The following is a 26,483-nucleotide window of genomic DNA, read 5'->3' on the forward strand; positions in this document are numbered from 1 at the left end:
AGACCTGGCCCCTCTTGGATTCACACTGCAGCAAATTTACAAGCTCCATTGGACCGGCAAAAAGAAACGCAGAGCTCCCTGGGCAGCTCAGTCCCCAACCAGGAGAGAGCAATGCTTTCCACATGCTGGACTTCGCTGGCAAGGTCTCAGAGGAGCTGCCAATGCTCCTCTCCACTTCATACAATTCAAGGAAGCGAAGCAAATTGCGCTGACACTCCAGGGCCAGATCCCATCAACACAGGCATAAATGCAGAAGGAAATCAGTGCAATAGCCCAGATTTTTTAAAAAAAGTCCTCAATAAGTCTTTCTACCAAAGTAGGATGGCAATTCACGCTGCTGACAGCCCAATCCCTGCGCCGCACCCAAAAACCCACACAGAAATCAAGTAACTAACCACAAACAAAAAATATCCCAGGCTGAACCTTTATTCTCAGAAGTGGAAAGGAGCCAGAGGCTTTATGAAACCAACTTTGTGGTTCCCTTACTGTTGCAGCCTTGGCATGGAAGCTGGTGTCTGGGTAGCACCATAAAGCAGAGAGAGAAAGACACACATAGGGGAAAAGAGGATGAAGGGTGATAGACAGACAGATAGTTAAAAAATGATAGAAGGAGGGAAGAAAAATGGTACGTTCCATTTAAAATTTAAAAGCAATAGGTTGTATCTTCTCCTATCTGCATGCCTTATGTAAAAGTATAAGTTTTAGGAGCAGTTTTGGAGCCCGTCCTAGCCCTTTCCCAGCGTACGTTGATCACACGGACCAAAGGAGACCTCTGCAGAACCCAGCACAATGGAAAGGGCTAATGGCCAACTCTGAAGGCTGTTGAGGTCTTTTCATGGGTGGTATCCAATCTATCAAACTGTTCTGCTCCTTTCCCTGCTTTTCCCACCTTCCCAGATTCAACATAAATCTCCATCTGGCATGGGAGGAACTTCCTGAAGCAATGTGGAAAACATGAAAAGCATAAAGGTTTTGTTTGATATGAAAATGATCATCACCAAAGCAGCTCTCAGCTAGCTGCTCGGTGGAGAGGACCTTCTGGGAACTCACACCAAGGTCCTAACCTTGTTCCTGATGCTGTCCCAGAACAGAGTAATGGTTTCCAAGCCAGTGTCCAAGCCCCCGTATGGATAACTTCAGGCAGAGGGTAGCTAGTGGATGCCTATGGCCTATGGGCAAAGTCGTTCTCCCACAAAATCGTTCTTGCCCTCACAGCTCTGGGCCAACCATCCTGTTCACCTGCTGCACTGCTTCTTCCCTGGAGCCCATCTAGGGTGGGAACCCAACCTTTTGTTAATCATTCACCTGGTTCTGCACAAAGCCCACAGGCCTTTGGGCACCAAGCATTGGAAACCTCAGGATGGAGGATGAGCCCGCCGTGGCTGGGAGTGTTCAGTAACTCTGAGAGTTATGGGACAGGCAGCACCACGTCGTGACCACACAACGGCTCTGGGCTGCTGGTGAGATTGCACATGCTGAGCTTCGCATTTTTAGGGTCGTGCTGAGACTCTGCGTTGAAGACGCCTCTGAGCAGTTGCAGCCACCAGCTTCCTGGGGCTGCCAGGGCCTGGCTCCATACCCAGACCCCAGCTCCATGCTCCACCAAAGCAGAGGCAGAAGCAGCTTCTGACTCAACAATTGATTTTAAAATGACTGTTCGGAGGGATTTAATGTACTCTGACATCTCATCTGGCTTTCTCTCTGTGATTGCTGCACTGCAGTCTGACAGTGATCCTTTTTTTCCCCCTGTGGACCACAGAGTTTCTTGCACTGCTCCCCTTATCTGGCTGTGCAACAAGGACCATGGCACTGACCTTGGCCTCAGAAGAAAGATGCTGTTTTCAGAAGCCAAGCACCTTTTTCTTTCTCCATCAATCCCAGCTGGTTGTGAGAGGGATTTTTGCAATAACCTACTTTCGTCTGTGCACCGTTCACACACCTCCTCACCACACACACCAGCAGCTCCCCAGGAAAGATGCTGAGATAACAGCCTCTTCTCAAAGGTAAAGTTGCCAGACACACTCCCGCCTCCCTCCCAGCAAAGATCAGGAGATAGCAGCCAAAAAAGTCCTGCAGCACAGATGAACAGTCAATACACAAATTGGTACCCACAGCACTGATGGTGAGATAACACAGGTATTGCAACAGCCCTAGCTCTGCAATCCCTCACAGTGATGAGCATCGCAGATCCACAGGGCTGCAGAAGACAGGAGGGGACAGGGGACATCGTTTCTAGAGCCACCGGCAGGACCAATTCCTGGCAGTATCTAACCTATCTTTTTTTCTTAAATCCAGGAGAATTACCTGGAGAAAGACATCTGAATTGAGCTCATTCACTTTTCCCTCATGGACTTCAGCTCGATTACTTCTGATTTACATAAAAATGAGGAAAATAGTGATAGTGAAAAGGCCAGCCACTGGATGCTCTCAGTCAATGTCACTGCACTGATGTCAAAGCCACGTCCCCAATTTACACCCGCTGGGAGTTTGGCTCATTAGATGTGATTTGTTTTGCAAACATAACACTGGGTATCCAGCGAAGGGTGAAGCTGAGGTCTCCTGCTCAGTTCTGTCACCTGAGGATGATGTTGCAATCTGACTGATTTTAACTAATGTAATATTCATGCCTGGGTAAGTAACAAAGAGCTTACAAGACCTCATAAGGCCACGGGGTCTATCTCACTTCAAAATCTGCTGGCTATATGGATATCCTGGTGTCTGGCTTTATTTCTTTCATGGATTCAAGAGAAAAACATTAATTATTTTCCTATAAATGTTTATGCAAAATATGCCAGGCCCTGGCCTTGAACTTCAGCACTCAAACAAGGGAAGAATGCTCTCCTTTCTTCACCCCTTAAGGCATGATTAAAGGGAGGTCATCACCTAACTCAGCCCTGTCTCTGACCTCGTAGTATGTGGGGATTGGCCATATCTTGTCTACTCTCTCTGCAGAGGCAGAAACCACGGTTTCTCCCTCTCCCTGGTTCTGGACAGTCTGGGTCTCATTAACATGTTAGTGAAAGAAAAATTATATTTTCCTGCAAATCACAGGAAGAATGAATTAAATCCCTGCCTAGGTGCTGGACAGAGATCAGATCATGCTGGGGTGGAAGGCTTCGTGTTCTTCACGGATGTCAGGGTTTTATACAGCCACCAGAAATTTGTACTGATCCTGACGTGATCTATAGCCCAGCTCCGCCAATGCCAGAGTCTCGCTATCTGCCTTGACTAAGACCCTAGGCAAACATTCAGGACTGAACTTGCAAGTCCTTGAGATGGGATAAAAAAATAAAATGAAGCCTTCTCCTAACACCAGGCCCAGTTCCTGGCCCACACTCAAACTCATTCATTGAAGTCAGTGAAGGAAATCAGGGCTGCATTAATCCTTCTGCTTCAATTAAAACAAGAACAATAAACACTGCAAGAGCCAGCAGAAGTTTTGCATGAATAGGGATTTAGGATTTGGCCTGAAATGCCAGAAAAGGTGTTGATTTTTTTCGATTTTGCTCCTCTGGGTAAATGTCCTTTTGATATAATATGACAACGGGAGATTATACCTTTTCCTGATGGTCACCTCGCTTTGGGGAATACAGACATTATCCTCTGCTCTGTCTGTTCTCCAGCCAGGAATGGGAGAGAGGTAAGACTTTCCTGATACATTTATGAAATGCAATTAAAAACATGCTTGGTTTGCATTGCAGCAAGAGCTGTGCTGCTGCATCCCATCACAAAACAGCCTAGAGCTCAAAGGGGTCTTAATCCGCTCCCTCTATGCTCTGCAGCTCACTGTGAGCAGGTATCTGTGTATGCCCCATCCTGCAATGGGCAGCGGGAGCCTAATAGTTAACAAACTCAGCTTAGAGGAAGGTGAGGAACCTGTGTTTGGTCCTTTCCCTGCCAGGGGGACCCACACCCACAGACCCCCCTGTCTGGGTAATGCCCACGAGGGTCAGGGTGTTCAGGGTGGAAAGGTCCCTGGAGCCGAAATAATGCTGCAGGTGCTCTGATTCCCAGGTGAAAAGCTAGCTGAGGTGTTTCTGCCCCTGCTGATCCCAACGCAAAAGTGTCCATACCCTCATCCCCATCTGCTCTGCTTCCCCAAGTGTCCTGGCAGCCCGTGGCTGCCATTCCCCGCGCTCTGCTGGGGGCTGTGGATGGGGCCAAATACACTGGCACCTCCATTTATCCAGGCAGCAAGCAGAAAACCTCAACTGAGAAGCAAGATTAGTCACAATACTAGAATTAAGTTTTTTTTTTCCTTCTTATCCTTTGGCTTCTTTTAAAGGCTTCCCCTAGAGAGCTCTTAGAGGTCGCATTTTCAGTTTTACACCTCCTTTCTTGGAAAGAAAACATATATTTCAATGAACAGCAGAACCAATAATAGCCACGTTTATATAAAGTTTTCTCCCAAGACTTAGTCCTGCTGTGGATTCTCCAGTATCTAATAAAAAGGGCATTTGCTGCCATGAGAAGCATGGGTGCGGGTTGTCCGTTCAGCTGTCGGAGAGGAGGGGGAGTTGTCTGCAGGCGCTCTCTACTCACAGAAAAGAGGAAAAAACGGAGTTTCCAGCGAGGTCTGGGCAGCACATGCACCTCCCGCAACAGATCGGATCCAAGCAGGAAAACTCACTGTTGTTTATGCAATAAATCTTTTATTCTCTGTGGCTCGGAGGTATTTTAGATGGAATGGAGATACCTTAAAGATGTTTATACTTCCCTGAAAGCCAGGGAAGCAAAGATATCTGAGCCATCTAAGTCACTCAAGAAGCAAGTTGTTGTGCAAGAACAGTTCCCTTGCTTGCAAAATGTTCTTCAAAAACGAGTTACCAGGCCATTTTCTGCCATCGGGGGAAGCACGGTGTATCAACCCTCTGCAGACGCCAACACACTCTTAATGAGCATTTGCATTTGATCCCAGGGGAGGGCTGATATTGCCATTACACTCCAAGGGCTGTGGATTAAAAGGTAAAACAATGCACTTTCCCAAGTCGGTTGGCTTCGCTACAGGGCTGCAATGCACTTCGCTGCTCCCAAAGCTGCAGCGCACTTGGTGTAAGGTGTAAAGCCATGTTACCGTCAACACCAGCAGCTCCAGGAACCCTCCGAGACACAAGCAGAGCTTCAGCAACTCAGTACCAAGCTCTTCAGCTTGCTTGGTCTCCCATTTCTCTGTTTCCCAAGCATATGGCAGGACGCGTGGCTGTGGGACTGTGCAGCAAGGCAGGAAACCTTGGCTCTGCCACTGACTCACTGCCTGGCATTAGCAACAGCAGTGTCTGGCTTCGTGCCGTGGACCCCCTCTCTGTAAAACCAGAAGGATTATAGTCACTGCAGTGCTAGAGGTCCCTGGGTGAAAGCTGGGATGCGTTATTATTCTTGCTGGAAAGCAGCATCTCACAGCAATAGTTTGCTCTGCCCCGCAATAGCAGAGCTCCCTTTCAGCAAGACGGCTCGCAATGCAACACCGATCCTTTCATCACGGTATGCAGCAGAAGCTCACCGTCCGTAGCACAAACATCTCAAAGCGCAGCATAAACAAGAGCTGCAATGAACTTTTATATCGCCAGATAAAAGTGAGGACCATGAGGCTGTGTTAGACTTTTAAGTTGCTCAGAGCTAATCCTGCTTACTTCTCTTTCCTTTTAATTAGTCCTCATTAAGCACTGATACATCACAACTTGCTCACCATGAATAACTATTAATCAAATAGGGTATCAGCTCCAGTTAATTGCCCATATTTGTTCTCTGTCATTCCCTGCACTAGTAACAGCCTGCATTCATAACCAATCCCTGACATAACTAGTTCCTGAGTAACACTAAGCTCACAAGTCTGTACCAGGCAGACAGGAGCAAGAGCCTACAGACTGGCTGTGACCATGTTTCCACAGCACCCCAAATACATTTAGCCTTACAACCTGTTTTATGAGATTGGCTTCATTGCTAGAAAACCGGAGGTTAGAGCGATGCCCTGATGGGCCAAAGTCCCCGAGGAAGGCCAAGAGAAGGATTTTCAGAGGAAAAGGTTTCCTAGCACCACAGTCCCACCTCCTTCAGACTCACCCACGGACTGGACTTGTTCTCCCCACAGTCTCTCCCTTGTTAAGAGCAATATCCCCATAAGCGTCTTTTTGAAAGAGAGGACAAGAATAGAATAGAAGAGAAGTAGAAGAGTTCAGTTGGAAGGGACCTACATTGATCATGTAGCCCAGCTGACAGTATTGTTACCCACCTTCTGTGGAGGAAAGAACAGGCCTTCACAGACCCTTATGGGTCCCTTCCAACTTGAGATATTCTATGGTTCTGTGATATAATTTGAGCAATATGGAATATTTTGCGTCAACCTTTCACATCAGTTTGGTGGCACTTGCACGGTTCCTCTGGAGGGGAAAAATATTTGGTTTATCGTACAGCAGCAGCCTCTGTCAGAGCCAAAAAATGGACTCTCAGTTCTGGTGCTCCGCATCCCTCTGAAATAAAATGGTCCTTTCAACTCCAGCTGAACCCTGGGGGAGCATTCCTCCCAGCTCGCCGTGCTTTAAAATAACTACAGAGTCTGCTAATGAGGGGAAAAAAAGAAACAAGTGCTATCTTTCCAGCAAACCCACCGGCCCCAATGACATAGGGAGCAAAAGGCTTCACAGACATCACCCAGGAATGGGCAAATGTGCCTTAAGCAATGGAAGAAAAAGGAAAATAGACTTGTTGGGCAATTAGTGGATGGTCTGATGTGAAGAACCATGCTCCAGAGAAGAAAATATCATTCCTCTTTTGAGGATTAACACCAAGAAGTAAAAAGGCATTTCTGAAGAGCTGAGTTGGCCAAAATCCCTGTAATTAGAGCACAGCCGGTACTCCAGCTGTGCGTGTCATTTTTTCACACTAGAATTTCTTTCTTGACAGTCATTTCTTGGGGCTGGTTCCCATTTTTCTGGGTAGGAAATCTGTGCCCAGGCTGTAAATTTCTGGTACTCTGAGGAATCGAGTTGTAGGAAGTCACTTGGAGATTTGTGCCTCGGAGAGACTCTTCTGCATCCAGTTTTGCCTGGGTATTTAATCACAGCCCACGTCCCGCTTTTCAACACAACCCGACCTCAGCTCCATCTCTAGCTCTACAGAACCCCCCTTGCTTTCTCTCCTCTCCGTGCTGCAGGTGGTAGAGCTTGGAGAAGGGAGGAGCAACAAGCACCCCTAGGGATAGGTCCCCTAGTAAGAAAGCACAGGAGAAAGGGAACAGTGTTTCATGGCATTGCTCAAGGCTGATTTATGACCTCCCAAGGGTGGCGGACGCTGCATTCCCCAGCTTTAATAGAGGGGGCAGGGTCTGATGTTCCCTCAGCTGGAACACAAATGAAAAAAAGCATCAGGTTTCCTAGGAACACAATCCCATCTCCTTCAGCAGGTGATCCTTCGCCCCCCCGCATCCATATATATAGATGTTGTCCCCCTGTCATCCTCTATGAACACAGTAGCCGTGGTAGCAGTTGCCTGAAGACACCACGGGCAGGGTCAGTCCTTGCAGCCTCCAGCAATCGCCACTCCATGATGTGGGAACTGCGATCCATAGCCTTCACCCGGGCTGTCTTTGCAGAATTTCTGGCAACACTGGTCTTCGTCCTCTTTGGCCTGGGCTCTGCTCTGAACTGGCCATCAGCTTCCTCCCCGAGCATCCTTCAAATCGCACTGGCTTTCGGCTTGGCCATCGGCACGCTGGTCCAAGCCCTGGGGCACATCAGTGGAGCGCATATCAACCCAGCAGTGACAGTGGCTTGCCTCATCGGCTCCCAAGTCTCCTTCCTCCGTGCAGTTTTCTACGTGGTGGCCCAGCTCCTGGGGGCTGTCGTGGGGGCTGCCATCTTACATGAGATCACTCCAGCAGACTCCCGGGAAGGCTTGGCCATCAACAAGGTAAGACTTCAGCCCATGGATGGGCTTGGAAGGGAGCAGGAAAGATTGGGCAGGGCTTTTGGGAAGGCTGAGGGATGTGAAGAAGAGTTTTGTGGCCAGCAAAGACCCTCTTTATTTAGTGTTGGGTAGGAAGCCACTGTCAGCTGCAGCCCGGCACCATGAGCCTGCTGCACCAAGGGTCCTTGCAGGAGCAGGGACAAAGGCAGGACTCCAGGCTGCCTCCTCTGCTTTTTAGGTCTAAAACCAGAGGTATGATCCAGCTGGCCACATAGATACCTCCCTTAGAAGACAAAGCCACCATCATCTCAGTTTTATCTAGGGCTGTATTGTGGAGGAGTGGGATTCGGAGGAGAGCGGGTGTTCAGGGAAGGACACGACCAAAAGTATCACCTCTCCGTTCCTCTTCCCCGAGCTCATCCCGCTTTCCAGTCTTGGTGTGGGTACGAGCAGCCTTGTCTCCCTGCTGCATTAGCAATGCCACTATTTACAGGCTGCTGTGCCAGATTCCCACAGGGTATCTGTGTTGCGCCGGGGGCGGGGGGGGACGACGGGTTGGGGTCTAAATCCCAGCTTTTCATTAGATAGCACTGCTTGTTAAGTTGCTTCCCATTGTGAAGGGATGGCCACGTCAGATCCGGCTGGTTCATCCCAATGCCCAACACACCCGGGTGCCCTGGCAGTGCCACCGCCCAGTGCCAGAAGCATCACAAGGATCCCAGTCTGGTTTCAGACGTGCAGGGAAAAAAGAAAACCAGGGAACCTGAGGAAGCCGTGAGGGGGCTCCCCGATGGTATCCCAACCTCCAACATCCCCTTCCCCACTGACGCACATGATAAAAAGATAGAAAAAAAAAAATTAAAAAGCCATGGGGTTCACTATGCCCTCTCCGTGCCCCACCACTCCTCTTCAGACGGATACAGGCAGCTGTATCTCCTGTAGAGACGCCCATGCCAGGACCAGCATCGCCCAAAACCAAGCCGAGCAGCGAGGGAGGAGGCGGGCAGCATCTTTTAGGAAGTGGCACACAGAAATCCCCTTTCTTGCAGCAGGGGGGCACTGCCAGGACCCAGCTTCACTGCCAAAGAGATTAAGAGGGTTGAAAAAGGGATTGCAGATTAATCTGAACAAGACTTTTTAGACTGATAATAGCTGAGGTTTAACAAACCCAACAAAGCAAGTAGGAGTTTTAAGAGAGACTTTCAAAATGCCCAGCTCTGTTGTTTTACAGCTTAAACCACCTACAAGAGAGAATAGGGATTTTAATATTCTTTTTTCCCCTATGGGCTGTTCATCTTGCAGCTGCCTGCACAAATTACCCTTAAAAAAAAAGAAAGGGGAATATTGGAGAGGAGAGGGAGCAAGATCTGGCTCTTGATCTTGGCCAGGAGGGCAGTTGCTGCCTTTGTGGCATCACCGAGCAAAGCGCTCTCGGGATCAGCATTTGGGGGGATGCACGGTGTCTGAAGCAGGAGTGACAGAGGGAAAGAAAGGGCAGAGACGTGCCAGGACAGGCTAGGGGAAGCGCCAGCGAAGGAAGACCGTAGGCAAGCAGGACCACCAGCTGCAGATCTGGCTGGCAGCGCTGCCAGATCCATCCAGATCTGGATGAAAAACCACCAAGGGGTAATAAAGTGTCAGAAAGCAGAGTTGGAGGAGAGGGGGTGCAACCGGGCACAGCTTCAGATCAAACCTGACAAATTCTTTCAGTCAAAAAAGTGTGGGAAGGGGGAAGGGAATTTTTTTAATGCCAAAGCATTTCTTTTTGGCATTTTCAAAATGCAACTTGTAAACTTTTCCAAAAGGCATTTTGCATTTTGAGTATGAGAAAAAGAAAAAAAAATCCTAGGGGGAAAAGAAGAGTGGGAAAAAATACCCAAAGGAATGCCAAGAAAACATTTCCTGCCAGGTCAATCAAGTATTACCCATTGATCCGCTGTTCCTTTTACATATTGGTGCCAATATGTAAATTGAAATTTTTCCTCCTTTTCATATTGGTGCCAAAAATCTCACCTATTTCCTATGTCTATTTGGTTCCCCCTGATTTGGGTTTCCCCCGATTTGGGTTTCCCCATCCACATTTCCAATCCAGTCACCAAACTTGCCTGTCCCTGAGACACATTTTTCCTCCCCTTCCAGCTGCACAACGAGACAACGACGGGGCAGGCAGTGACCGTTGAGCTCTTCCTCACCTTCCAGCTGGTCCTGTGCATCTTTGCTTCCACCGACGAACGCCGGGAGGACAACCTGGGCTCTCCTGCCCTGTCCATCGGCCTTTCTGTTGCCGTGGGGCATCTCCTTGGGGTGGGTAGAATGGGCTAAAACTCAGCGCTTTTTAGGTTGTCTTTGTGTTTATGCCCAAAGCCTGCTTGGCTGCATGCTCCAGGGTGGACAGGGGATTTGTAATTCATGGGGTGCCCATGCCTTTCCAGTGGATAGAGAAGAAAAATCCCACCAAAGCCGTAACAGAGCCATAGCCTGAGCTCGGCTTTTATTAGGCATGAAAAAACTTAACCTGCTGGGCTCTGCTGCTCCTTGAGTCCCGTAGGGAGCTCCAGGGATCAGTGGGGTCTTCTATCTGAAATGAATGTGTTAGCAACTGAGCCACTCAAGACCATGATAAGACTGGGTGTCCATCCCAAATACTTCCCAGGGAAATCCCTCCTGGATGACAGACCAAAGCAGCCCCCGACACTCCCAGCCTCTCAGTGCCTGCATTAAAACAGTGATGTTTACACCACATCTTCCATCCTTAACGCTCTGCAAGCCCATGTGTCTATGGGACTGTTTTTCTCCTATCCTCAGTGGCAAGGAGTAGCGATTTGCTCCAGGACTAGGCACAGCAGGAGCTTGTCCCCGCAGTCCTGGTCACGCTGCAGGGCACATCACCCAGCCTGCAGCTGAGTTGCACCATGCACAGGACGCATGTGCTTGCACAGAAGATGTGCAAATACAGACACCCATGTTGACTCAGGTGCTGGAAGCTGCTGGCATCCCTTTTCCTGGAACAGGCATGCTGGAGGGTGAAACATCAGCTCAGTGAATGAATCATGCTAATAACACACCAGGATTTTTTAAAATGTGCTAAAAGGGCTTAATGCTAACAACGTGTGGTGTTTCTCGGCAGATCCGTTACACCGGCTGCTCCATGAATCCAGCCAGATCTTTCGCCCCTGCTGTGATAGTTGGAGACTTCAGTGACCACTGGGTAAGAAGCCGGATCTATGTGTTGTTTTAGTGGGATGAGCCCCCCAAATTACCAGTATTCCTAGAAACCCACAGAGCCAGCCAGATTCCTGGCATTTCCATGCCAGCTCCCAGCTGGAAGAGAGATGTAGAGATTAACACAAAGAGGTGGGGCTGCTGGGTGCTGAATTGGCTTATCTAAGCAGGGTGCATTGCAACAGGAAGAGGGTGTGTGGTTTGTTGACCGTGACTTAGCAAAAGAAGCAAAACCAATGGAGAAGGGAGCTCTTCTTGCCAGCTCTGGGGACCTTTCCTGGTTCCAGCTGGATCTGGGCACACATTTTCCACCAGCTCCTTTGGGAACACTCCCAGGCATTTCCATCTGCAAAGAGTACGTTTGGAGCCAGAGCTATGGTGGTTCAGGTTGATGTGCTCAGAGGTGCCCAGCCCGAGCTGGTAGCCTCCTCGTCTCTATAGCAATGTGTAAATGGGTAGGAAGACACTTCTCCAGAGGAACCCAAATCATTAAGCATGCTCATGATGGGCCTGTCATTAATGAAGGTCACGCAGCTCTCAACAGAGGAGGAAAGAGAGAAGAAGATGGTTAGGTATATTCAGGCACAACAGCAATGGATGGGAGTTCAGGTCAACAGCAACGGCCAAAGCAGAGCTGGCTTCTGCGTTTTGCTGCCAACGCACACAGGGTAGGAGGGAACATAAGCCCCCTGCAATGCTCTTCAGAGACCCTGGTTCCTCTCCATCCTCCAAACTCAGGCTAGTGTTTGCTCACCCGATTCTTCTCTTTCCCCTTCCCCCAGGTCTTCTGGGTGGGCCCCCTGGTTGGGGCAGCAGCAGCCTCCATCATCTACAATTACATCCTCTTCCCACAAGCCAAAACCTTCTCAGAGAGACTCGCCATCTTCAAAGGCTTCGAGCCGGAGGAGGACTGGGCAGAGCGCGAGGTCCGTCGGCGGCAGTCAGTGGAGCTTCACTCCCCACAGACCCTGCCGAGGGGGATGTCTGAGAAGGTGTAGCCAAACCTCCCCCTGGGCCGAGAGAGGAGCTGGGGAAAACTCTGGCATCCGTTTTAGAGACGATGCTTGTTCAGATGAGCGTTTCACCTCTCCCCTCTCTCCCTTCATTTTTGCTGGGGGACTAAAGTTGACTCATCTCCTGGGGAGATGCACTGTGATGGCCCAACCCACCTTCTGTCACCCAGCTCTCCCCATGGCCGACGGTTTTCTGATGCTGGGGGAAAATGCAATTAAATCAAAACCACCGGTGTAGCAACAGGAACGAGGACACTGGGATCCTACCCTGGGCCGGCTCCTTCCACGTCCCCCTTGCAGTAGTGCTCGGTGGAGTTTGTTGCTCTTCACGAAGAGCTCCGAGGCGCTGTGGAGAGTTGTTATTACAGCCATTTGCTGGGTGTGGAGGTTGCCACCCGATGCCTCATTGCTGTTGAACTCCGCTTACCCGTCTCCCATTTCTTCTCACTGCCCAGCTGTTTGCACAAACACACAGGAGCGCTCGCTCTGTGCCACAGGTATCTCACAAACTGGAAGTTTTGCTGCTGCCATTTACAGCCACCCACGGGATGCAGATGCCCTTCGCTCAGATGGAGGCTTTCCTGAGAAGGTGGGACTGGAAGCGTGTCCTTGAGTGCCTGCTGACCCCATTGGGGAGCTCTTGCAACTGCTCTCTCCTGTGACAATGAGAAACCTCCTGATTTTCAGCCCACATTCATCCATGGCTCATTTGTTCTTGGACCAGTATTGTCCTTTAGCTTCAATGCTTCATCTCTCTCCCTGGTTTTTGCTTTCTTTCCTCTGTTCCTGTTCCACTCTGATTCTCAGATGAGTAACACAAAGCGTTTCAGGTGTGATCTTCTCTATCACTTGCTTCCTACAGCCTAGACCTTTTTCATGGCTGCATCCCACCAAAGCCTCAGAACCATCCCACCCCTTTCTTCTGCTATGTCAGGACCTGGTTACGGTCCCCAGCAGAGTCAAAGAATTTGGGTTAGTCTTTGGGATGCAACTTTGCTCTTTCAACCATTAATTTAATCCCATTTCTATTACTTAGCCTAAAAGTCATACATTTCCAGCATGACATCCTAATGCTTTTTTCTGTTGGCGATGTCTCCCCAGCATTGCACCGTCACAAAATGTCATCGCCACATTCAGGCTTTTTCTGCTAAGGCTGTTAATGGAAATACTCAATAAGATTGGACCCAATTCCAAATCATAAGGAACATTACTGATCATTTTCCTCCCTCTGACTGTTTCGACATGAACCACCACCAAATGATGCTCTTCTCTTCCTCTTTATCCACTGTCCTCTGCTTGTACCAGTCTCCTCCTTCTTCTGAATTTGTAATTTCCTCTATTCCTCACTGTGCTCTTCCTCAAACATGTACTAACGGCTATTGCTGGAGAGAAAAGGAGTAAACAAACCTTTGACCTGAGCCAGACAAGGTGTTATCGTGGTCTTCATTTCACCATACCAAGTGAGGCTGAGAGCATGGGAGCTCCTGCATCACCTCCTCTAGCTGTCATTTGCTGTCCCTGCTGCCACGCTGCGAAGCAAGGGGAGAAATTCTATCATCACAGATACCAAGCTCTATTTGTTGTAGCCAAGGATCCATTTTACTCTACTAGTCAATTAATGCAAATATCCCCAGAAGGCTGCTACTGAAGTGCAGCAGTTTTAGCACTGGTTTAACCTATTCTCTGCCATAGCAAAAATATTGATTCTGGTCTTCCACTTTGTTCCTTCAATGGCAAAGGAGCATTTGAATATTATTTTAGAAAAGGCTTGTCAAAAAATCTGTCTGTTCTCAGCAATGGGAATTAAAATCATGTTTCAAATCAATCAGAGTGTAAAATTGTATTTAGATCACCAAATACTCAGTTTTAAAAGTAGTTTGTATTTTTGTTACTTTTCAAAGGAAAACAAATCCGTTTATGTCAGGAAAACCCAAAGAAACTTACCCAGAAGTTATCCTGTTGATAATCTGCTGTATAAAATTCCATACGGCTGATTCTTTTTTTTTTTTTTTTGGCAATGTTCAAGTTAATTACATGTCTCTTCCCCTTCAGATCTAAGCATTTAATTTATTATTTACCCTGACAATGTTTAAGACCCACATAAACTGCACAGGGCCCAAAAATGAGTTTTAACGTCTAATAATTACTGTACTCTTTCAAATAAAGTGCTTTAAATTCACTTCTATCCACTGAATTAGTACATGTGAATCAAATAATGACACATTTATGGTCATGTAATATATATACAGTCATATAAAGTAACCTTCCAGACCCTAAATCCCACAGCCACCAGTGCAGCGCAGCCCAGTCCAGCTTCGAGTGCAGCTGCCTCGTGCCAACAACCTGTTGATGTGCAAAAGTGACATTAAAAGAACAACCCCCATCTTCAAAATAGGGACCCACAAAACAAAGACCATCCCCGCTTCAGCTCCCCCTCGGATGCTCTGATTTCTGACCCGGCGGGATTGTGGTCTCAGCGTGCCAGCATTAACACGAAGCAATCTCACTAAACCAGATTTTCAGATGGCTAAAGCAGCCTGAGTCCTCTCGAGTCAACCAGGAACACAAATTTACCTTCTCTGCAGGGCTGTGTCATTGACTTCAATGACACTTCCAAAACTTGCACCGTCAGGAAACCAAGCCAGTCATTCCAGATTTACACCAGGACAACTTGAATTAGAGGGCAGGATCAGCAACCCAGAGATCAGAGCTGCCACACACCAACCTAAAACCTTGCTAAATTGATAACACTTTGTATATTAGACCTCAACAGGAATGCTTTGAAACCACCCAGCCATGCCTATCCATGAGCTCATGACTCCACAATAAAGATCTGCAATATATATTGCGCCATACATTAACCTTTATTAGCTTCATCATGGACCTGTGATAAATAGTACGACCATGAAATCAAAATGCAAATCACTGTACAGTGCGTCTCAGATCACATTGCTTCTCACACCTGCCGTCATTTGAGACCATGAGGCTTTCCCTCCCCTCCCGTTGTCCCACCTCTGAGTTCTGGATGTCCTCAGCATGATCAGGTTTGGGGTGGTCATTCTGCAAAGCACTACAGGTTCCTCGGGGTGCTGTGAAAATTCAAGACATGCCCAGACCCCTTTCCTTGCCTTCGCTGCTTGGCTGCCATATTCAGCCCATCCTGTTGCTTTAAGATACCAATTAAATGCCAAAATACTGTATGTCTTCAGCAGAAATACGTGATTTCACAGAAATACCTTCTGAACCACTGCATCGTCACCCAGGGCACGGTCACACGGTTCCCTAAGACGATTCCCCCAGCCAGCTCTGGTGAGCTCTTCATCCCACTGGGTCTCTAGGGTTCCAAAACTACACAGCCCGAACACTGGCTATGTCTCAAGACCTGGAGATCTGGAGAGGCTGCTAGGACCAGCATCCTGGGAGGTGCTCTGCGGCATGGCAGCAAGCCAAGGCACCACGATGTTTCCCAACACACCAACCCTACCCGGGGGAGGAGGGGCAGATGCAAAAAGCGATAGAGATGTGTAAAATGCTGTTTTGAAAAGCATCATTGTATTTTCAAGTGAAGGCAATCTCCCTTTCTGCACAGTCCTGTGCCTCTGACATCAGCCGTTCGCCATGGACCTCATGAAATGCATACTGATGCCTTTTACAGGTGTCTTGTAGTTAGTAGCGAGACATGCCCTCATTTCAGCATTTAAACTCCACGAAGGAGGGTTGCAACACTTACCTACTGATTTTTTACCTTGTGTAGAGGTGGGTGAAAGCAATCTGACAGCCTCCAAATCTCTGCTCCAAAGAAAGCTGAGACAGTCTGTCCCAAGAGCGCAGACCTCAAACCCAGCACCTGAATTGCTTCTCCATCACGTGGCTGCAAATGGGGAAAGTGCAGTGCCTTACCTAGGAGAAAATGGAAAGAAAATCAGCCTGGCTTGGGTAACGTCAAACCCACCGGTATCTTGGAAAACATGGTGCAGGGCAAACTGCTTCACTCCCGTAAAGAAAGACTCACACTTGTAGGACAGAGAGGAAAAGAGCACAGCCTGGCTTCAAACCTCAGAGGTCAGATCTGAGTTTTCTGCTCTGAATTTCTTGGCCTGACCTTGTACAAATCCTCCAGATCCGGATCTTCAAGGCCATCTGAGCATTCAGCTCCCATCTGGCACCTGCCTTGCAATGGCATGACCTACCTAGGATGCAGGCTCATCATTATTTTTATGGATCTATTTATACACGTAGAGATATTTCCCAAGCATGTTTTCCATGAGGAGGGGCCAGGAGGGTAAATCCATCCAGGAGAGCAAGAGGAGGAGATAAAGCCAGGTGTAGTCTGGGGAAGGACCACAGACCTTCTCAGAAGGTGGTTGGTGCTCCATGGGGGAAGCCAAACCCCCAGCTAGTTCCTCTGTCTTCAAGGCTTGCAGCGAGTCCCACTTCACAAGGCTCTGCCAAAGGGTCTGGGTGTGAGACCAGAGGCTCTGCTTCAATTTTCAGCCTGATTTTCCAGGAATACAAACAACCTAAAGAAAAATCACACATTTCTCCAGAGACCACTCAGTGCAAGAATCTTTAGCTCCAGATCTGATGCAACAAGGGATGCTACCACCACGAGTCTCTTTAAATCCTAATCAGTGTAGGCTTTTTGTCAAGAAATTTCTTGATGCATTTGCTCTGGGTCTCAGAGGCAGAACGGGGTGAAAAACTGATTTTCCAGTTCACCAAGGTAACCAGCTGTCCATGTATTGTCACCAATATTTTGCTTTGTAAAGCCTTGGGCTCTTGGAGCCAGGTGATTATGCGAGAATTTCAGCTTTTAAGAGTATCCAGATTCCTCTCTCTCATGTTATTTATGGCGTTTATAGGTGCTTTGGAGCCTGGTCATGCTTTCAGTTCCCCTCTGCCTTGATGCAACTCAACCACCTCCACCTCAGAGCTGGCCCCTGCTCTCCAGCCAGCTCCATGCCTTCCCGTCCCAGCACGCACACACAGTGGGATGGCATTGCCAAGGCGAAGAGGGGAGAGCGCTTTCCGGGTGACAGCTCTCTCCCCACATCACTTCAGCATTTATTCCCAAGCGTGCTCCTTGCAATCTTGAAAGGAGACTACACGGATGAAGAAGACATTTCCACAGCAAACACGTTTCAAGAGGAAAATCACTGCTGCCCCAAACACAGCTCTGTCTGAATCCTGAGGACACCAATAAACGGCTGCTGGCCCATAAGAATTCAAAGTATTTATCTAGATGAGCAGAAACGCAGCCTCTTAATGTCACTGATGCAGGTGGCTTTGCTGGAAAGGGCTAGACCTGAAAATCAGGACGCCAGGGTTTCAAGCCCAGCTTTCTCACTGTGTGATCTCGTACAGGTCTTTTTTTCTAACCAGCCCTTTGCTTTCCCTGATACACATTATTATCCCCATGTGACAATTTAATGATGATTTAAATGCAAATTAATTATTAAGGATGCTGGCATTTTCATTGCAGACCAGCCCCAAAGCAGTTGCATCCACTTGTACGCCTTAGAGACCGTCAAGTAATTTCTAAGCAAAGAGCAGAGCAATGCTGTTATTAAGCGTTAACACCATTCAGCATTTAAATAGCATCATCCCTGTTTACAGGTTCACAGGTTACGAGGTCGCTGTGCCCACCCAGCTCAGCACGGCAGTCACCAAGGGCTGGAGGACAGCTTCAGGACCGGCTTTTCAAGCCAAAGCAGTGGGACGGCAGCAAGGGACAGGGAGACATCCCCAAAGCCAAACTCAGTCTCACGGGAGGGGTTTTTGCTCCAAAGCTGGGTCTGGTTACTACGGGAAGCAAAAGCCTCGTTGCTCCAGGGCAGGAGAAGGTGGAAACACCATCAGCCTCAGGCCAGCAGAGTGATCCCTCGCCTATAAGAGAGTGCAAGCAGATGGTGGGTTAGATAAGAGAAATCCTTGAAAGCCCTCTCTGAAACACCTGTACAGAGATGTTGTGCTAGAAAGTGGTGAGGCTTTGCACTAATCCCACCACTTTCCCTACCACCGCTGCAAGAAGCAGCCCCAGGAACTGAGGGTGAGGAGGCGACAGTTTGCTACTTCTTGCTCTACTTTTAATTCCTAATGCATATTATCTTTTTCCCCGTCAAGGGCTTGCTGCGAACTCCCAAAGCTGAGCCAGCAAGAAACACTTTTTCTCTTAAAAACAAACTGAACCAAACTTTCTCCTCTGGCCATCTAATCCCAACTAATCACAGATTCCAGGGGAAGGAGTTGTCTGCTGCTGCTATTATTATTCCTGCTTGTGTTATTGTGCCAGTTTTAAGGTCCTTGCTTGAGATACAGAGGCAGGTGAGGGGGAAAAAACAAAAACCAGGCTGGTCTAGGTCTCAGCAGCATTTATAATCTGAACTTGGCCGCCTGCAATACCATCTGCCAGGCTTTGAGGTCCAACACAGAGTTGAACTCATCAGAAATCTGGGCTGCCGTGGAAATGACAAATTAATAGCAGCCCCGTGCGGGCTCAGAAAATGAAATCAGCAAACTGGGGACGACAGGGACCGACACACGTATTCAGTTAATAACACACACGCCTCCGTGGGTGAGGCAGAGCCTCAGGAGGGCCCCAGGCAAGGATGAGGCACCAGCTGCCTTCCTCCTACCTGGGCACCCTGCGCCCCAACCCAGCAGTGGGCTCAGGTCCCTATCCCCCTCCAGCACGTCGTCCCCAAGCTGTGTGGCCCCGCGATTGAGTGGTAGACGTGGGCGATTTTTGGTTGTGGTGTTCGTCTGCTGACTCCAGCGAGGAGGTGGAGGAGGAGGAGGAGGAGGGAGACGGCTAAACCTGTCCTCCTTGCAAAAAGCCTCCTCGTCTTCTTTCCTCCAAAAGCCTAGGGGTGAAACAAGGCGTGCGTGACCCCACCACGTAGGTGTCTGTCTGTCAGCAGGGACCTGCGTAATGCTTTCTCAACATCTTGCCCAATTCAATTAAATTTGACACATCAAAGGCACTTTCAGTTCATACGAGCTCCTTGGAGGGCATGCAGCCGAGGAGAGGAAAAGGAGCCTTCCCAATGCCTGCTCAACATGGCTAGACATCAGAGAAGCCAAGCAGGAATGCCCCAGTGAGGAAAGTCTAGCAAACAGCCTCAGGAAAAGAGGTTTTGCATGGCATGTTGTTAGAGAAACATCTTGTTTCTCTCCGGAAGTTTTCCCCATCATTTCCAGCCTTATTTGATTATATCTCCTAGTCAGCCGGAGGATTTTGCTAGGAGGTTATTATCCACAGCTGGGAACCGGGGAGAGCATCTTTCGGCTCAACACTGCGTTTTAGCTAAAGCGAGGCGTGTGGCGGAGGAGCTGCCAGCAAAACGCGGCCACCTCCAAGGGAGATCTGTGGCGGGCGCGTTACGAAAGGGTTTGGAGGATGGGAACAAGGCGCATTTTATCCAGCTGGAGCCACAGGCAGGGCTGAAGGGAAGTGGCAAGCAATTACTCCAGCTGGAATCTGGCCAGGGTGTCTTGAAATACCAGCTTGCAAAACTTTCACCAAAACACGCCAACGGACCAGGTGTTTCTAGGATAACAGATCTGGTCTTTAACTCGGCAATCTTCCCCAGGATCAGCAGAACCAGGAGAAAACCATTATCAGGAATTAACACTGTAACTGATCCTTGGTCCCTCGAGACTCTCTGGGTCTGTTTGCTGAGCTCAGGAGTTTGGGTACGGCTGGAGGAGAAAGGCTCATTTATTTTCAGCTACTGGAGGAAGAAGTCACCTCTTCTTGCTCTGAAGAGGAATCCCTCCTCGCTTTTGACCCCACAGGATGTGTGCAGGTCTGACTGCACTCAGCAGAAGGCAGCAGTGAATGCAACTTTTTAGCGCTTTTTAAATTTAAAGAGGGATTTAAATGATTTTACCAATCTCCTGCATGTAGAGCTTTGCTCACCACGTGCTGGAGTGCAACCGCTTCTGCAGAGATGTGTGGCAGCCATGGATAACCCCAGCCCGGGCTCACTGCGTTAGGCATGGAGAGGTGGCATCACTTGAGAAAGGCAAGATGTAATCAACCAAGCAAGGAGAGCAGATCTGGCACCCAAACCCATTTAAAAAAAATAAAAAAAAATAAAAAAAAAATCCTGGCACAAGGCTGCAAGGACTACAAGGGAACCAAGAATTCCTCGTTAAGTGTCACCGGAGCCTTTTTTCACCCCAAAACCTCAGTCCCCAGCAGCTCCGTGTTGCACAGCGCTGAGAGCCTCCCCCCTCCGCTCCCTGCCAGCCAAGGGTTTGCAGCTGGACAGATTTAGGATGGAGGGCAGCACCACAGGAACACGAAAGGAGACATGTAAACATGGCCTGTGTCCATGCAACGCCTGTGGCTTCATGCTGGCATTCCCAAGAGCAAAATCATTGGCCTCATTGAGCAATAGCTTGAAAGGCAAAAAGAAAAGAAAAGGGCCCGAGATGACGGGTAGGATACACCCTCCCTGGCTACAGGCAGCGAGCCCCCCCCGACTGCCAACCCACACGCTGGCGAAACCCACACCCGACGCTCCGCAAGGAGCAGCAAAGCAGAAAGGCAGCAAAGAGGTCCGCAGTCAGGCTCTGCAGCGACCAGCCCTCTTTATCCGAGCTTCACCATCCCATTCAGCCTCCAGCCAGGCACCTCGAGGAAGCCCCGGCTTGTCTACGGCTCCCCGGCTAGGCAAAGCATACCCCAAACCCTGCCCTGCTCACAGGACAGTTGCAAGCCACTTGTTTCCTGGAGTTGAGCTGTCTTGACAGCCTGGGAGCAGCTCCAGGTGCTTAACTTTGCTTTACGTTTCAACATCCCGTGTAAATTGAATGCACTGCAAGCCCTGCCCCAGGAGTGCTCCTCCAGCCTGACACTGGCAACAAGACTTTTCAAACACAAATACAGTCCTCTCCAGTCTGCGAGCATACGGAGGAAAGGCATATTAACTACACCTCTGCTAATGAACACCCAGAACCTGACGAGAGGTAGTAAAAGGGAGAAGCAGAGGAGGGAGCATGGCATCGTTATGCAACCGTGTTATCTAACGACCACAGAGACACCCTATAGGGGCTCTTTGTTTGCAGAGGGAAGGAGAAAGAAATGCCACCAATATCTGAGTCACTGGTTCACCAAGAGGCTCCGAAGTTATTTTCAGATGTAAACTTTTCCAGTTTCACATGATAATTTGGGAGGACTGGCTAATTCCCTGGCTCCACCCACCGCCTTGTAACACAGCTCCCTGCTGCTCTTGCATATATAGATAGGTATGGCCCTGCAACTGGGTGCAGACAGAAGAGTCTGGAGACAGAGGAAACCTAAACTTTCTTCCTTCCTAGCTGCCCTCCACCCGCTCCCACCATGAAGAAGGAAATATTAACCTTGGCCTTTGCTCGATCCGTCTTTGTCGAGTTTATCTCCACGCTCATCTTCGTCTTCATCGGCCTCGGCTCAGCCCTGAAGTGGCCATCTGCCCTCCCCAGCATCCTTCAGATCTCGCTGGCATTTGGCCTGGCCATTGGTACATTGGTGCAGGCATTTGGCCACATCAGCGGCGCCCACATTAACCCGGCGGTGACCATCGCCTTCTTTGTCGGGAACCAGATCTCCTTCCTCCGAACACTCTTCTACGTGATCGCCCAACTGGTCGGAGCCATCGCCGGGGCTGGCATCCTCTACGGCGTGACACCGGTCAATACCCGTGGCAACCTGGCCATCAACGCGGTAAGTCTCCCTACCTGGAGATAGTTCACCTTGCCGTGCGGGCTTTCCTTTCCTGCTCAGCGAGGAGCTGGTGCCGGCGCCAACCCAGAGAGCCAAATCCATAAGGACGGTTGGTCTCGGCACATTGTCCTGCATGCACAGAGGGATGGGAATGGGGTAGGAACGAACACCGACGTAGCCAGCAGAGTATTGACATGACAGCTTTATTGTGCGGGGTAATGAAGAGCATGTTTTTTTCCTCCTTTAATAAGTGCTTCCTTTATCCTAAGGGCCTGAGTGAGTCACCCGCACCATTGAGATGTTCTTGACTGCAGCCTCTCCACCTGGAGATTAGTGCTGGGATAGGAGCTGCGCCAGGACGGAGGGGGGAGGGCAGGGAGCAGAGCCCAGTCAAACCAGTATGGGCAGGGGGAGCAGAAGCCCACTGTAACCAGTGCGCTGGGGGAGCTGGGAAACGAAGGTGGATGGAGAGAGGTGGTGGAGAAGAGCTGAAGAAGGAGCAATGCGTGGGAAGGTGCAGAGAGGCTGCGAATGGCAGGGGCTGCTCTTGGAGGAGGCGGCGAGACAGCGGGAGCCTCTGAGATAAGCGGGGACAAGGATCATGTCTCAAACCCTTGGGGCAGCGCTGGGAAACCGCCTGAAATGGGAGCGGTGGAGCTACTGCTCCAACCATGGCCAGGTCCGGACCCCTTGGAGCAGCACAGAGGGGTTGCAGAGGGTTCGATCACTAGGATGAGGTGCTGCAAAGCATCCTATTCCCACATGCTCCATGTCCCAAACCAGTCAGCTTTAGCTAAAAACCAAGCTGCGATGGCTTGGGTCACTTTGCCCTTCCCATGCCCAGTGGGGTCGAGTCCATCTGACAGTCCCCAGTGGTTAGCACAGAGGCACTGGGACAACAATAGCCCATCTTACCCCCATGACTGCACCCCAACCTTCATCCCAACCCTCACCCTTCATCCCATGCCCCTCTGCGGTGGCTGCCTGCTGCTCCCCAGCCTCTTGGGGAGGTGCTCCACAAAGTGAAGGGGAGAAGATTCAGGATACGGCAGCTTACAAGGATCAAGGGGGAAAGAAATGCAGGAAAAATGGGACAAATCAGTGTGGGAATTGGTGGGAAAGTGCTGAATGTTGAGACAAGCAAGTGGAGAGAGATGTGGAAAGCCCCGGGAAGGGAGGGGCTTGGGGGAGAGACAGATTTTGAAGCATTAAATAGAAAGAAAGAAAGATAATTTCTTCCCTTTCGGGGAAAGGAGCAGTGAGCCCGAGCAGTGGCCAGCACAGCACCTTGTGCCCCAGGGCTGGGCAGGGGACCTGAGGGGGCTTCTCGTTCATGGCTTTGCCAACCGAAATCCACCAGTAAAGCACCTAAGAGCCCTCCTGGTGATGCCAAGCCCCAGGGATGGTTAATTATTGTTGCTCTCGATGGTTCACAGCTCAACAACAACACGACCCCGGGCCAAGCCCTCGTGGTGGAGATCATCCTCACCTTCCAGCTGGCCGCGTGCATCTTTGCGTCCACGGACAACCGGAGGAATGGCAACGTGGGCTCCCCGGCACTGTCCATTGGCCTCTCCGTTGCCGTAGGCCACTTGGTGGGGGTGAGTGTCCAGGCAGGAGGACAGGGCTCCCCAAAATACCCTCATGTGGTTGGTCCCAGAGGAAGCTGCATTGGGAGAGCCCACACGGGACATATCAGGGCTCCTTCTCCATGACGATGGGGGGATCTCCACCTCTCTGCAAGAGAGACAGCATCAGGGGCCATTTCGGTCACTGCTTCTGAAAAGTTACTTCTATCTGCTAAGCAACGTGATGCATCTTAACCAGGTCTCCTTTCCACTCTGACAGATCTACTTCACCGGCTGCTCCATGAATCCAGCCCGGTCCTTTGGGCCCGCGGTCATCGTGAGGAGGTTCAGCCCAGCACATTGGGTGAGCATCAGCAGCATGCCAGGACAGGCTGGCTGAGAGGCTGCCAGGGCCAGATGCAGGCAACGAGGGAAGAGGGCAGCGATTGCCATGGGGATTACAGGGCTGGGTGTTTCAGAGCCCATCCCAGGCCTGAAAGGATAAAAGGGGCCTGGAGAACGAGGGAGGTTGTCCCCCTTGATGCATGGGGAACAGGTTATCCCCATGGCACAGAGCCAGCAAGAGGACAAGCATAAACCCCCCATGCAATGGTGCATGCTGAGCTAGGGCATCATCTGAGGTCAATAAAGCCCACAGAGAAGCCCAGCTTAGGCCTTCCACTCACCCAGCACTGCCTGCAAGCTCAGACCCAGCCCTGCAGAGCAGGCTCGGGGCCTCCTTTCCAGCACACCACATCTCTGCACTCATAAAGAGCTTGATGTCTTCAGCAAGCAAAGGTTGAGGGGATTTCAGCCCAAGAAGTCTACTGGAATGGGTATTTGCATCTCTCCATGGGCTAGGAGACATGGAGCTGCGAGGGATGCTGGTGTGATGGCTGGACCTGGTGCACCAGCCTCCAAGACCCGCTCTCACCCTTTCCCTTGTTGCTTTCTAGGTGTTCTGGGTTGGACCCATCCTCGGAGCTTGCCTGGCTGCTCTGCTCTACTTCTACATCCTCGTTCCCTACTGCATGAACTTGTCAGATAGGGTTGCCATCATCAAGGGCACCTACGAGTCAGAGGAGGAGTGGGAAGAGCACAGAGAGCAGAGGAAGAAGTCCATGGAGTTGACCCCACCATAGGAACAGTTGGAAAAAAACAAGCAAAGGGGAGGAAGCCCCACACATGGGCTCATGTGTGCACCAAAGCCAGGCAACGAACACATCCAGCTACAGTAGACTCTTAAGCAAAAGTCTTATAACTCAAAGACCGTCTGTGACTAAGAAAGAAAGGAGTATTGCAGCGTCTGTGTGTATAACCTCTCTACGTGAGTGTGAGCGCTAGAACCTCTCCTAGCTTAACTGCAGCCAGCTAAGCCCAGCGAAGGAGTCTCAGCCGAGGGCAGCCTCTCAGCTGTGGTTTTACACCCACTCGGCTGCATCGCTGCCCTCTTAGGTGCAAGCTTTGCACTATTTTCAGAGGCCTGAGACTGCACGTTCTGGCACACACAGGATTTCATCCCTGCGTCTGATGGCCCAGGGGATGGAAATACCGTGTAGATACCAGCAAAGAAGAATGACCGCTTTGGGCAGGTGGGTGCAGCAAAATCCCCCGCTTTCTCCCTGCCACAGGGCCCATGCTGCTCTTTCTCGCATTAGCTGGTGCTGGTGAGTCCTATTCATTCATGCCTGCAGAAAAAAACGTGATTTTTGGATTGTGTGTTGAGATCTTTGTAATATAGTATATTATTTATTGTGAATAAAGGAAATTTTAAAAAAAGTCATGGACGCAAATCTGCTCGATTTTAGGAGCAAAAATGGATTAAGCTGGATGCAAAGCCATCCCAAAGAGCCAGGGCAAGAGCAAGTGCTTGGATCCCAAATCCTGTGGCAGCTGGCACCACGAGCAGGTGGTTTGGGAGGTGATAGTCATTAATCCTGAGAAGGATAAAGGGGCACTAGTGTTGGAGTGGGGTGAAAGCAGGAGGTGCCTCATGACAGGGTGCTGGGGCCAGGGCAGTTGGAAGCCCATCTCTGAGGCTGGCATGAGCTGGGAGGAGCCAGCAGCAATCCTTCATGCATTTTGCCAGTTTGACTCAGGCACGGCTTTCTGCCATACCAGTTCTCCCAGACAGCTCCACAGGTGCCCTCAAAAACTGACCCACAACGCTCCCCAGCCCCCTCGCTGGGTGCCAAACCCACACCTTCGCCCTGACCTTCTGCTGCAGCCCTGCTCTTCCAGTTCTGCCACAACCTCTACCAAAGCATCTCGCTCCCAATCTGGGCACGGGGACACTGCACGCTGGCACCATCCCAGCCGTCCCTCCCACCAGCTCCCTAAATCCAGCCCCGTGCAAAGCTCCGCCGTCACAGCCCCTCTTCTTGCTGCACAGAAGAGGTTTCCGCTGAGCACGGACCCCCAAGGAGGTGGGAGATGCTTGCCTGGGAGCTCCCCGATCCCAGATGCAGCTCGATCCCAATCAGACAGGTTATGCCACCTTCACATGGCAGTGCCAGGGAGGATGGGCAGCATCAGCTGTATTTTAGCATGCCTAAGCAGATTTGCAATCCTGGCTGTGGCACTGTATGAGCCTGGGTAGCAGCAGACCCTTGTCCCTCATTTTCCTTTGCCCCCCCCAGTTTCTCAACAGAAGAAGCTGGTGACAAGCAGGAGAAGAAAAGGAGGCAGAAAAGCCCCTAGTTTGGGTCACACAGGTCAGCAGCAGAGCTAGGAAGCTAAAAATGCAAGCCTGCACCCTGTCTTAACCCTCCCACCTCACCCCTCCTCAGGGATGGGCCAAGATCTACAATCCTTCTGTGTCTCAGTTTCCCCTTTTATAAGGGGGAAGAATATTAAGCCCCTTTCTCATTGGGAAAGGGCAGCAAGGTCACACGTGGCATGGGAGATGCTGTACAGACACCAGCCCCAAGGAAACGCTAAAGCGCCTCCAGATCCCAGAGACACCCCTCTCAGAGCGACCCACAGTGAAGCATGGGGCTGGGGCAGGTCAGCATCCCCAAAAGCCGCATCCCAATCTCCTTCCACTGCACCCCTAGACCCTGAAGA

General features: G+C 50.1%; 2 protein-coding genes across 2 annotated transcripts; both read left to right on the forward strand.

The window, feature by feature from the left end:
* The first annotated feature begins 7,539 nt into the window (after positions 1–7,539).
* Positions 7,540–12,122, forward strand: AQP2 (aquaporin 2). Its single transcript, XM_050914185.1, has 4 exons — positions 7,540–7,905; positions 10,042–10,206; positions 11,030–11,110; positions 11,907–12,122. The coding sequence occupies exons 1-4, from the start codon at positions 7,540–7,542 to the stop codon at positions 12,120–12,122; spliced, it is 828 nt and encodes a 275-aa protein (XP_050770142.1).
* Positions 12,123–21,486: 9,364 nt separating this feature from the next.
* Positions 21,487–24,559, forward strand: AQP5 (aquaporin 5). Its single transcript, XM_050914180.1, has 4 exons — positions 21,487–21,849; positions 23,286–23,450; positions 23,698–23,781; positions 24,374–24,559. The coding sequence occupies exons 1-4, from the start codon at positions 21,487–21,489 to the stop codon at positions 24,557–24,559; spliced, it is 798 nt and encodes a 265-aa protein (XP_050770137.1).
* Positions 24,560–26,483: the final 1,924 nt, after the last annotated feature.

This window comes from Gymnogyps californianus, unplaced genomic scaffold, assembly GCF_018139145.2.
Source record: "Gymnogyps californianus isolate 813 unplaced genomic scaffold, ASM1813914v2 HiC_scaffold_32, whole genome shotgun sequence".
Taxonomy (NCBI): Eukaryota; Metazoa; Chordata; class Aves; order Accipitriformes; family Cathartidae; genus Gymnogyps; species Gymnogyps californianus.

Coding starts and splice junctions, on each gene's coding strand:
- AQP5 (XM_050914180.1), top strand. CDS start 21,487: ATGAAGAAGGAAATATTAACCTTGGCCTTTGCTCGATCCGTCTTTGTC. Junction 23,451..23,697: donor CCGTAGGCCACTTGGTGGGG/GTGAGTGTCCAG, acceptor CCACTCTGACAG/ATCTACTTCACCGGCTGCTC. Junction 23,782..24,373: donor GGTTCAGCCCAGCACATTGG/GTGAGCATCAGC, acceptor GTTGCTTTCTAG/GTGTTCTGGGTTGGACCCAT.
- AQP2 (XM_050914185.1), top strand. CDS start 7,540: ATGATGTGGGAACTGCGATCCATAGCCTTCACCCGGGCTGTCTTTGCA. Junction 7,906..10,041: donor AAGGCTTGGCCATCAACAAG/GTAAGACTTCAG, acceptor CTCCCCTTCCAG/CTGCACAACGAGACAACGAC. Junction 10,207..11,029: donor CCGTGGGGCATCTCCTTGGG/GTGGGTAGAATG, acceptor GTTTCTCGGCAG/ATCCGTTACACCGGCTGCTC.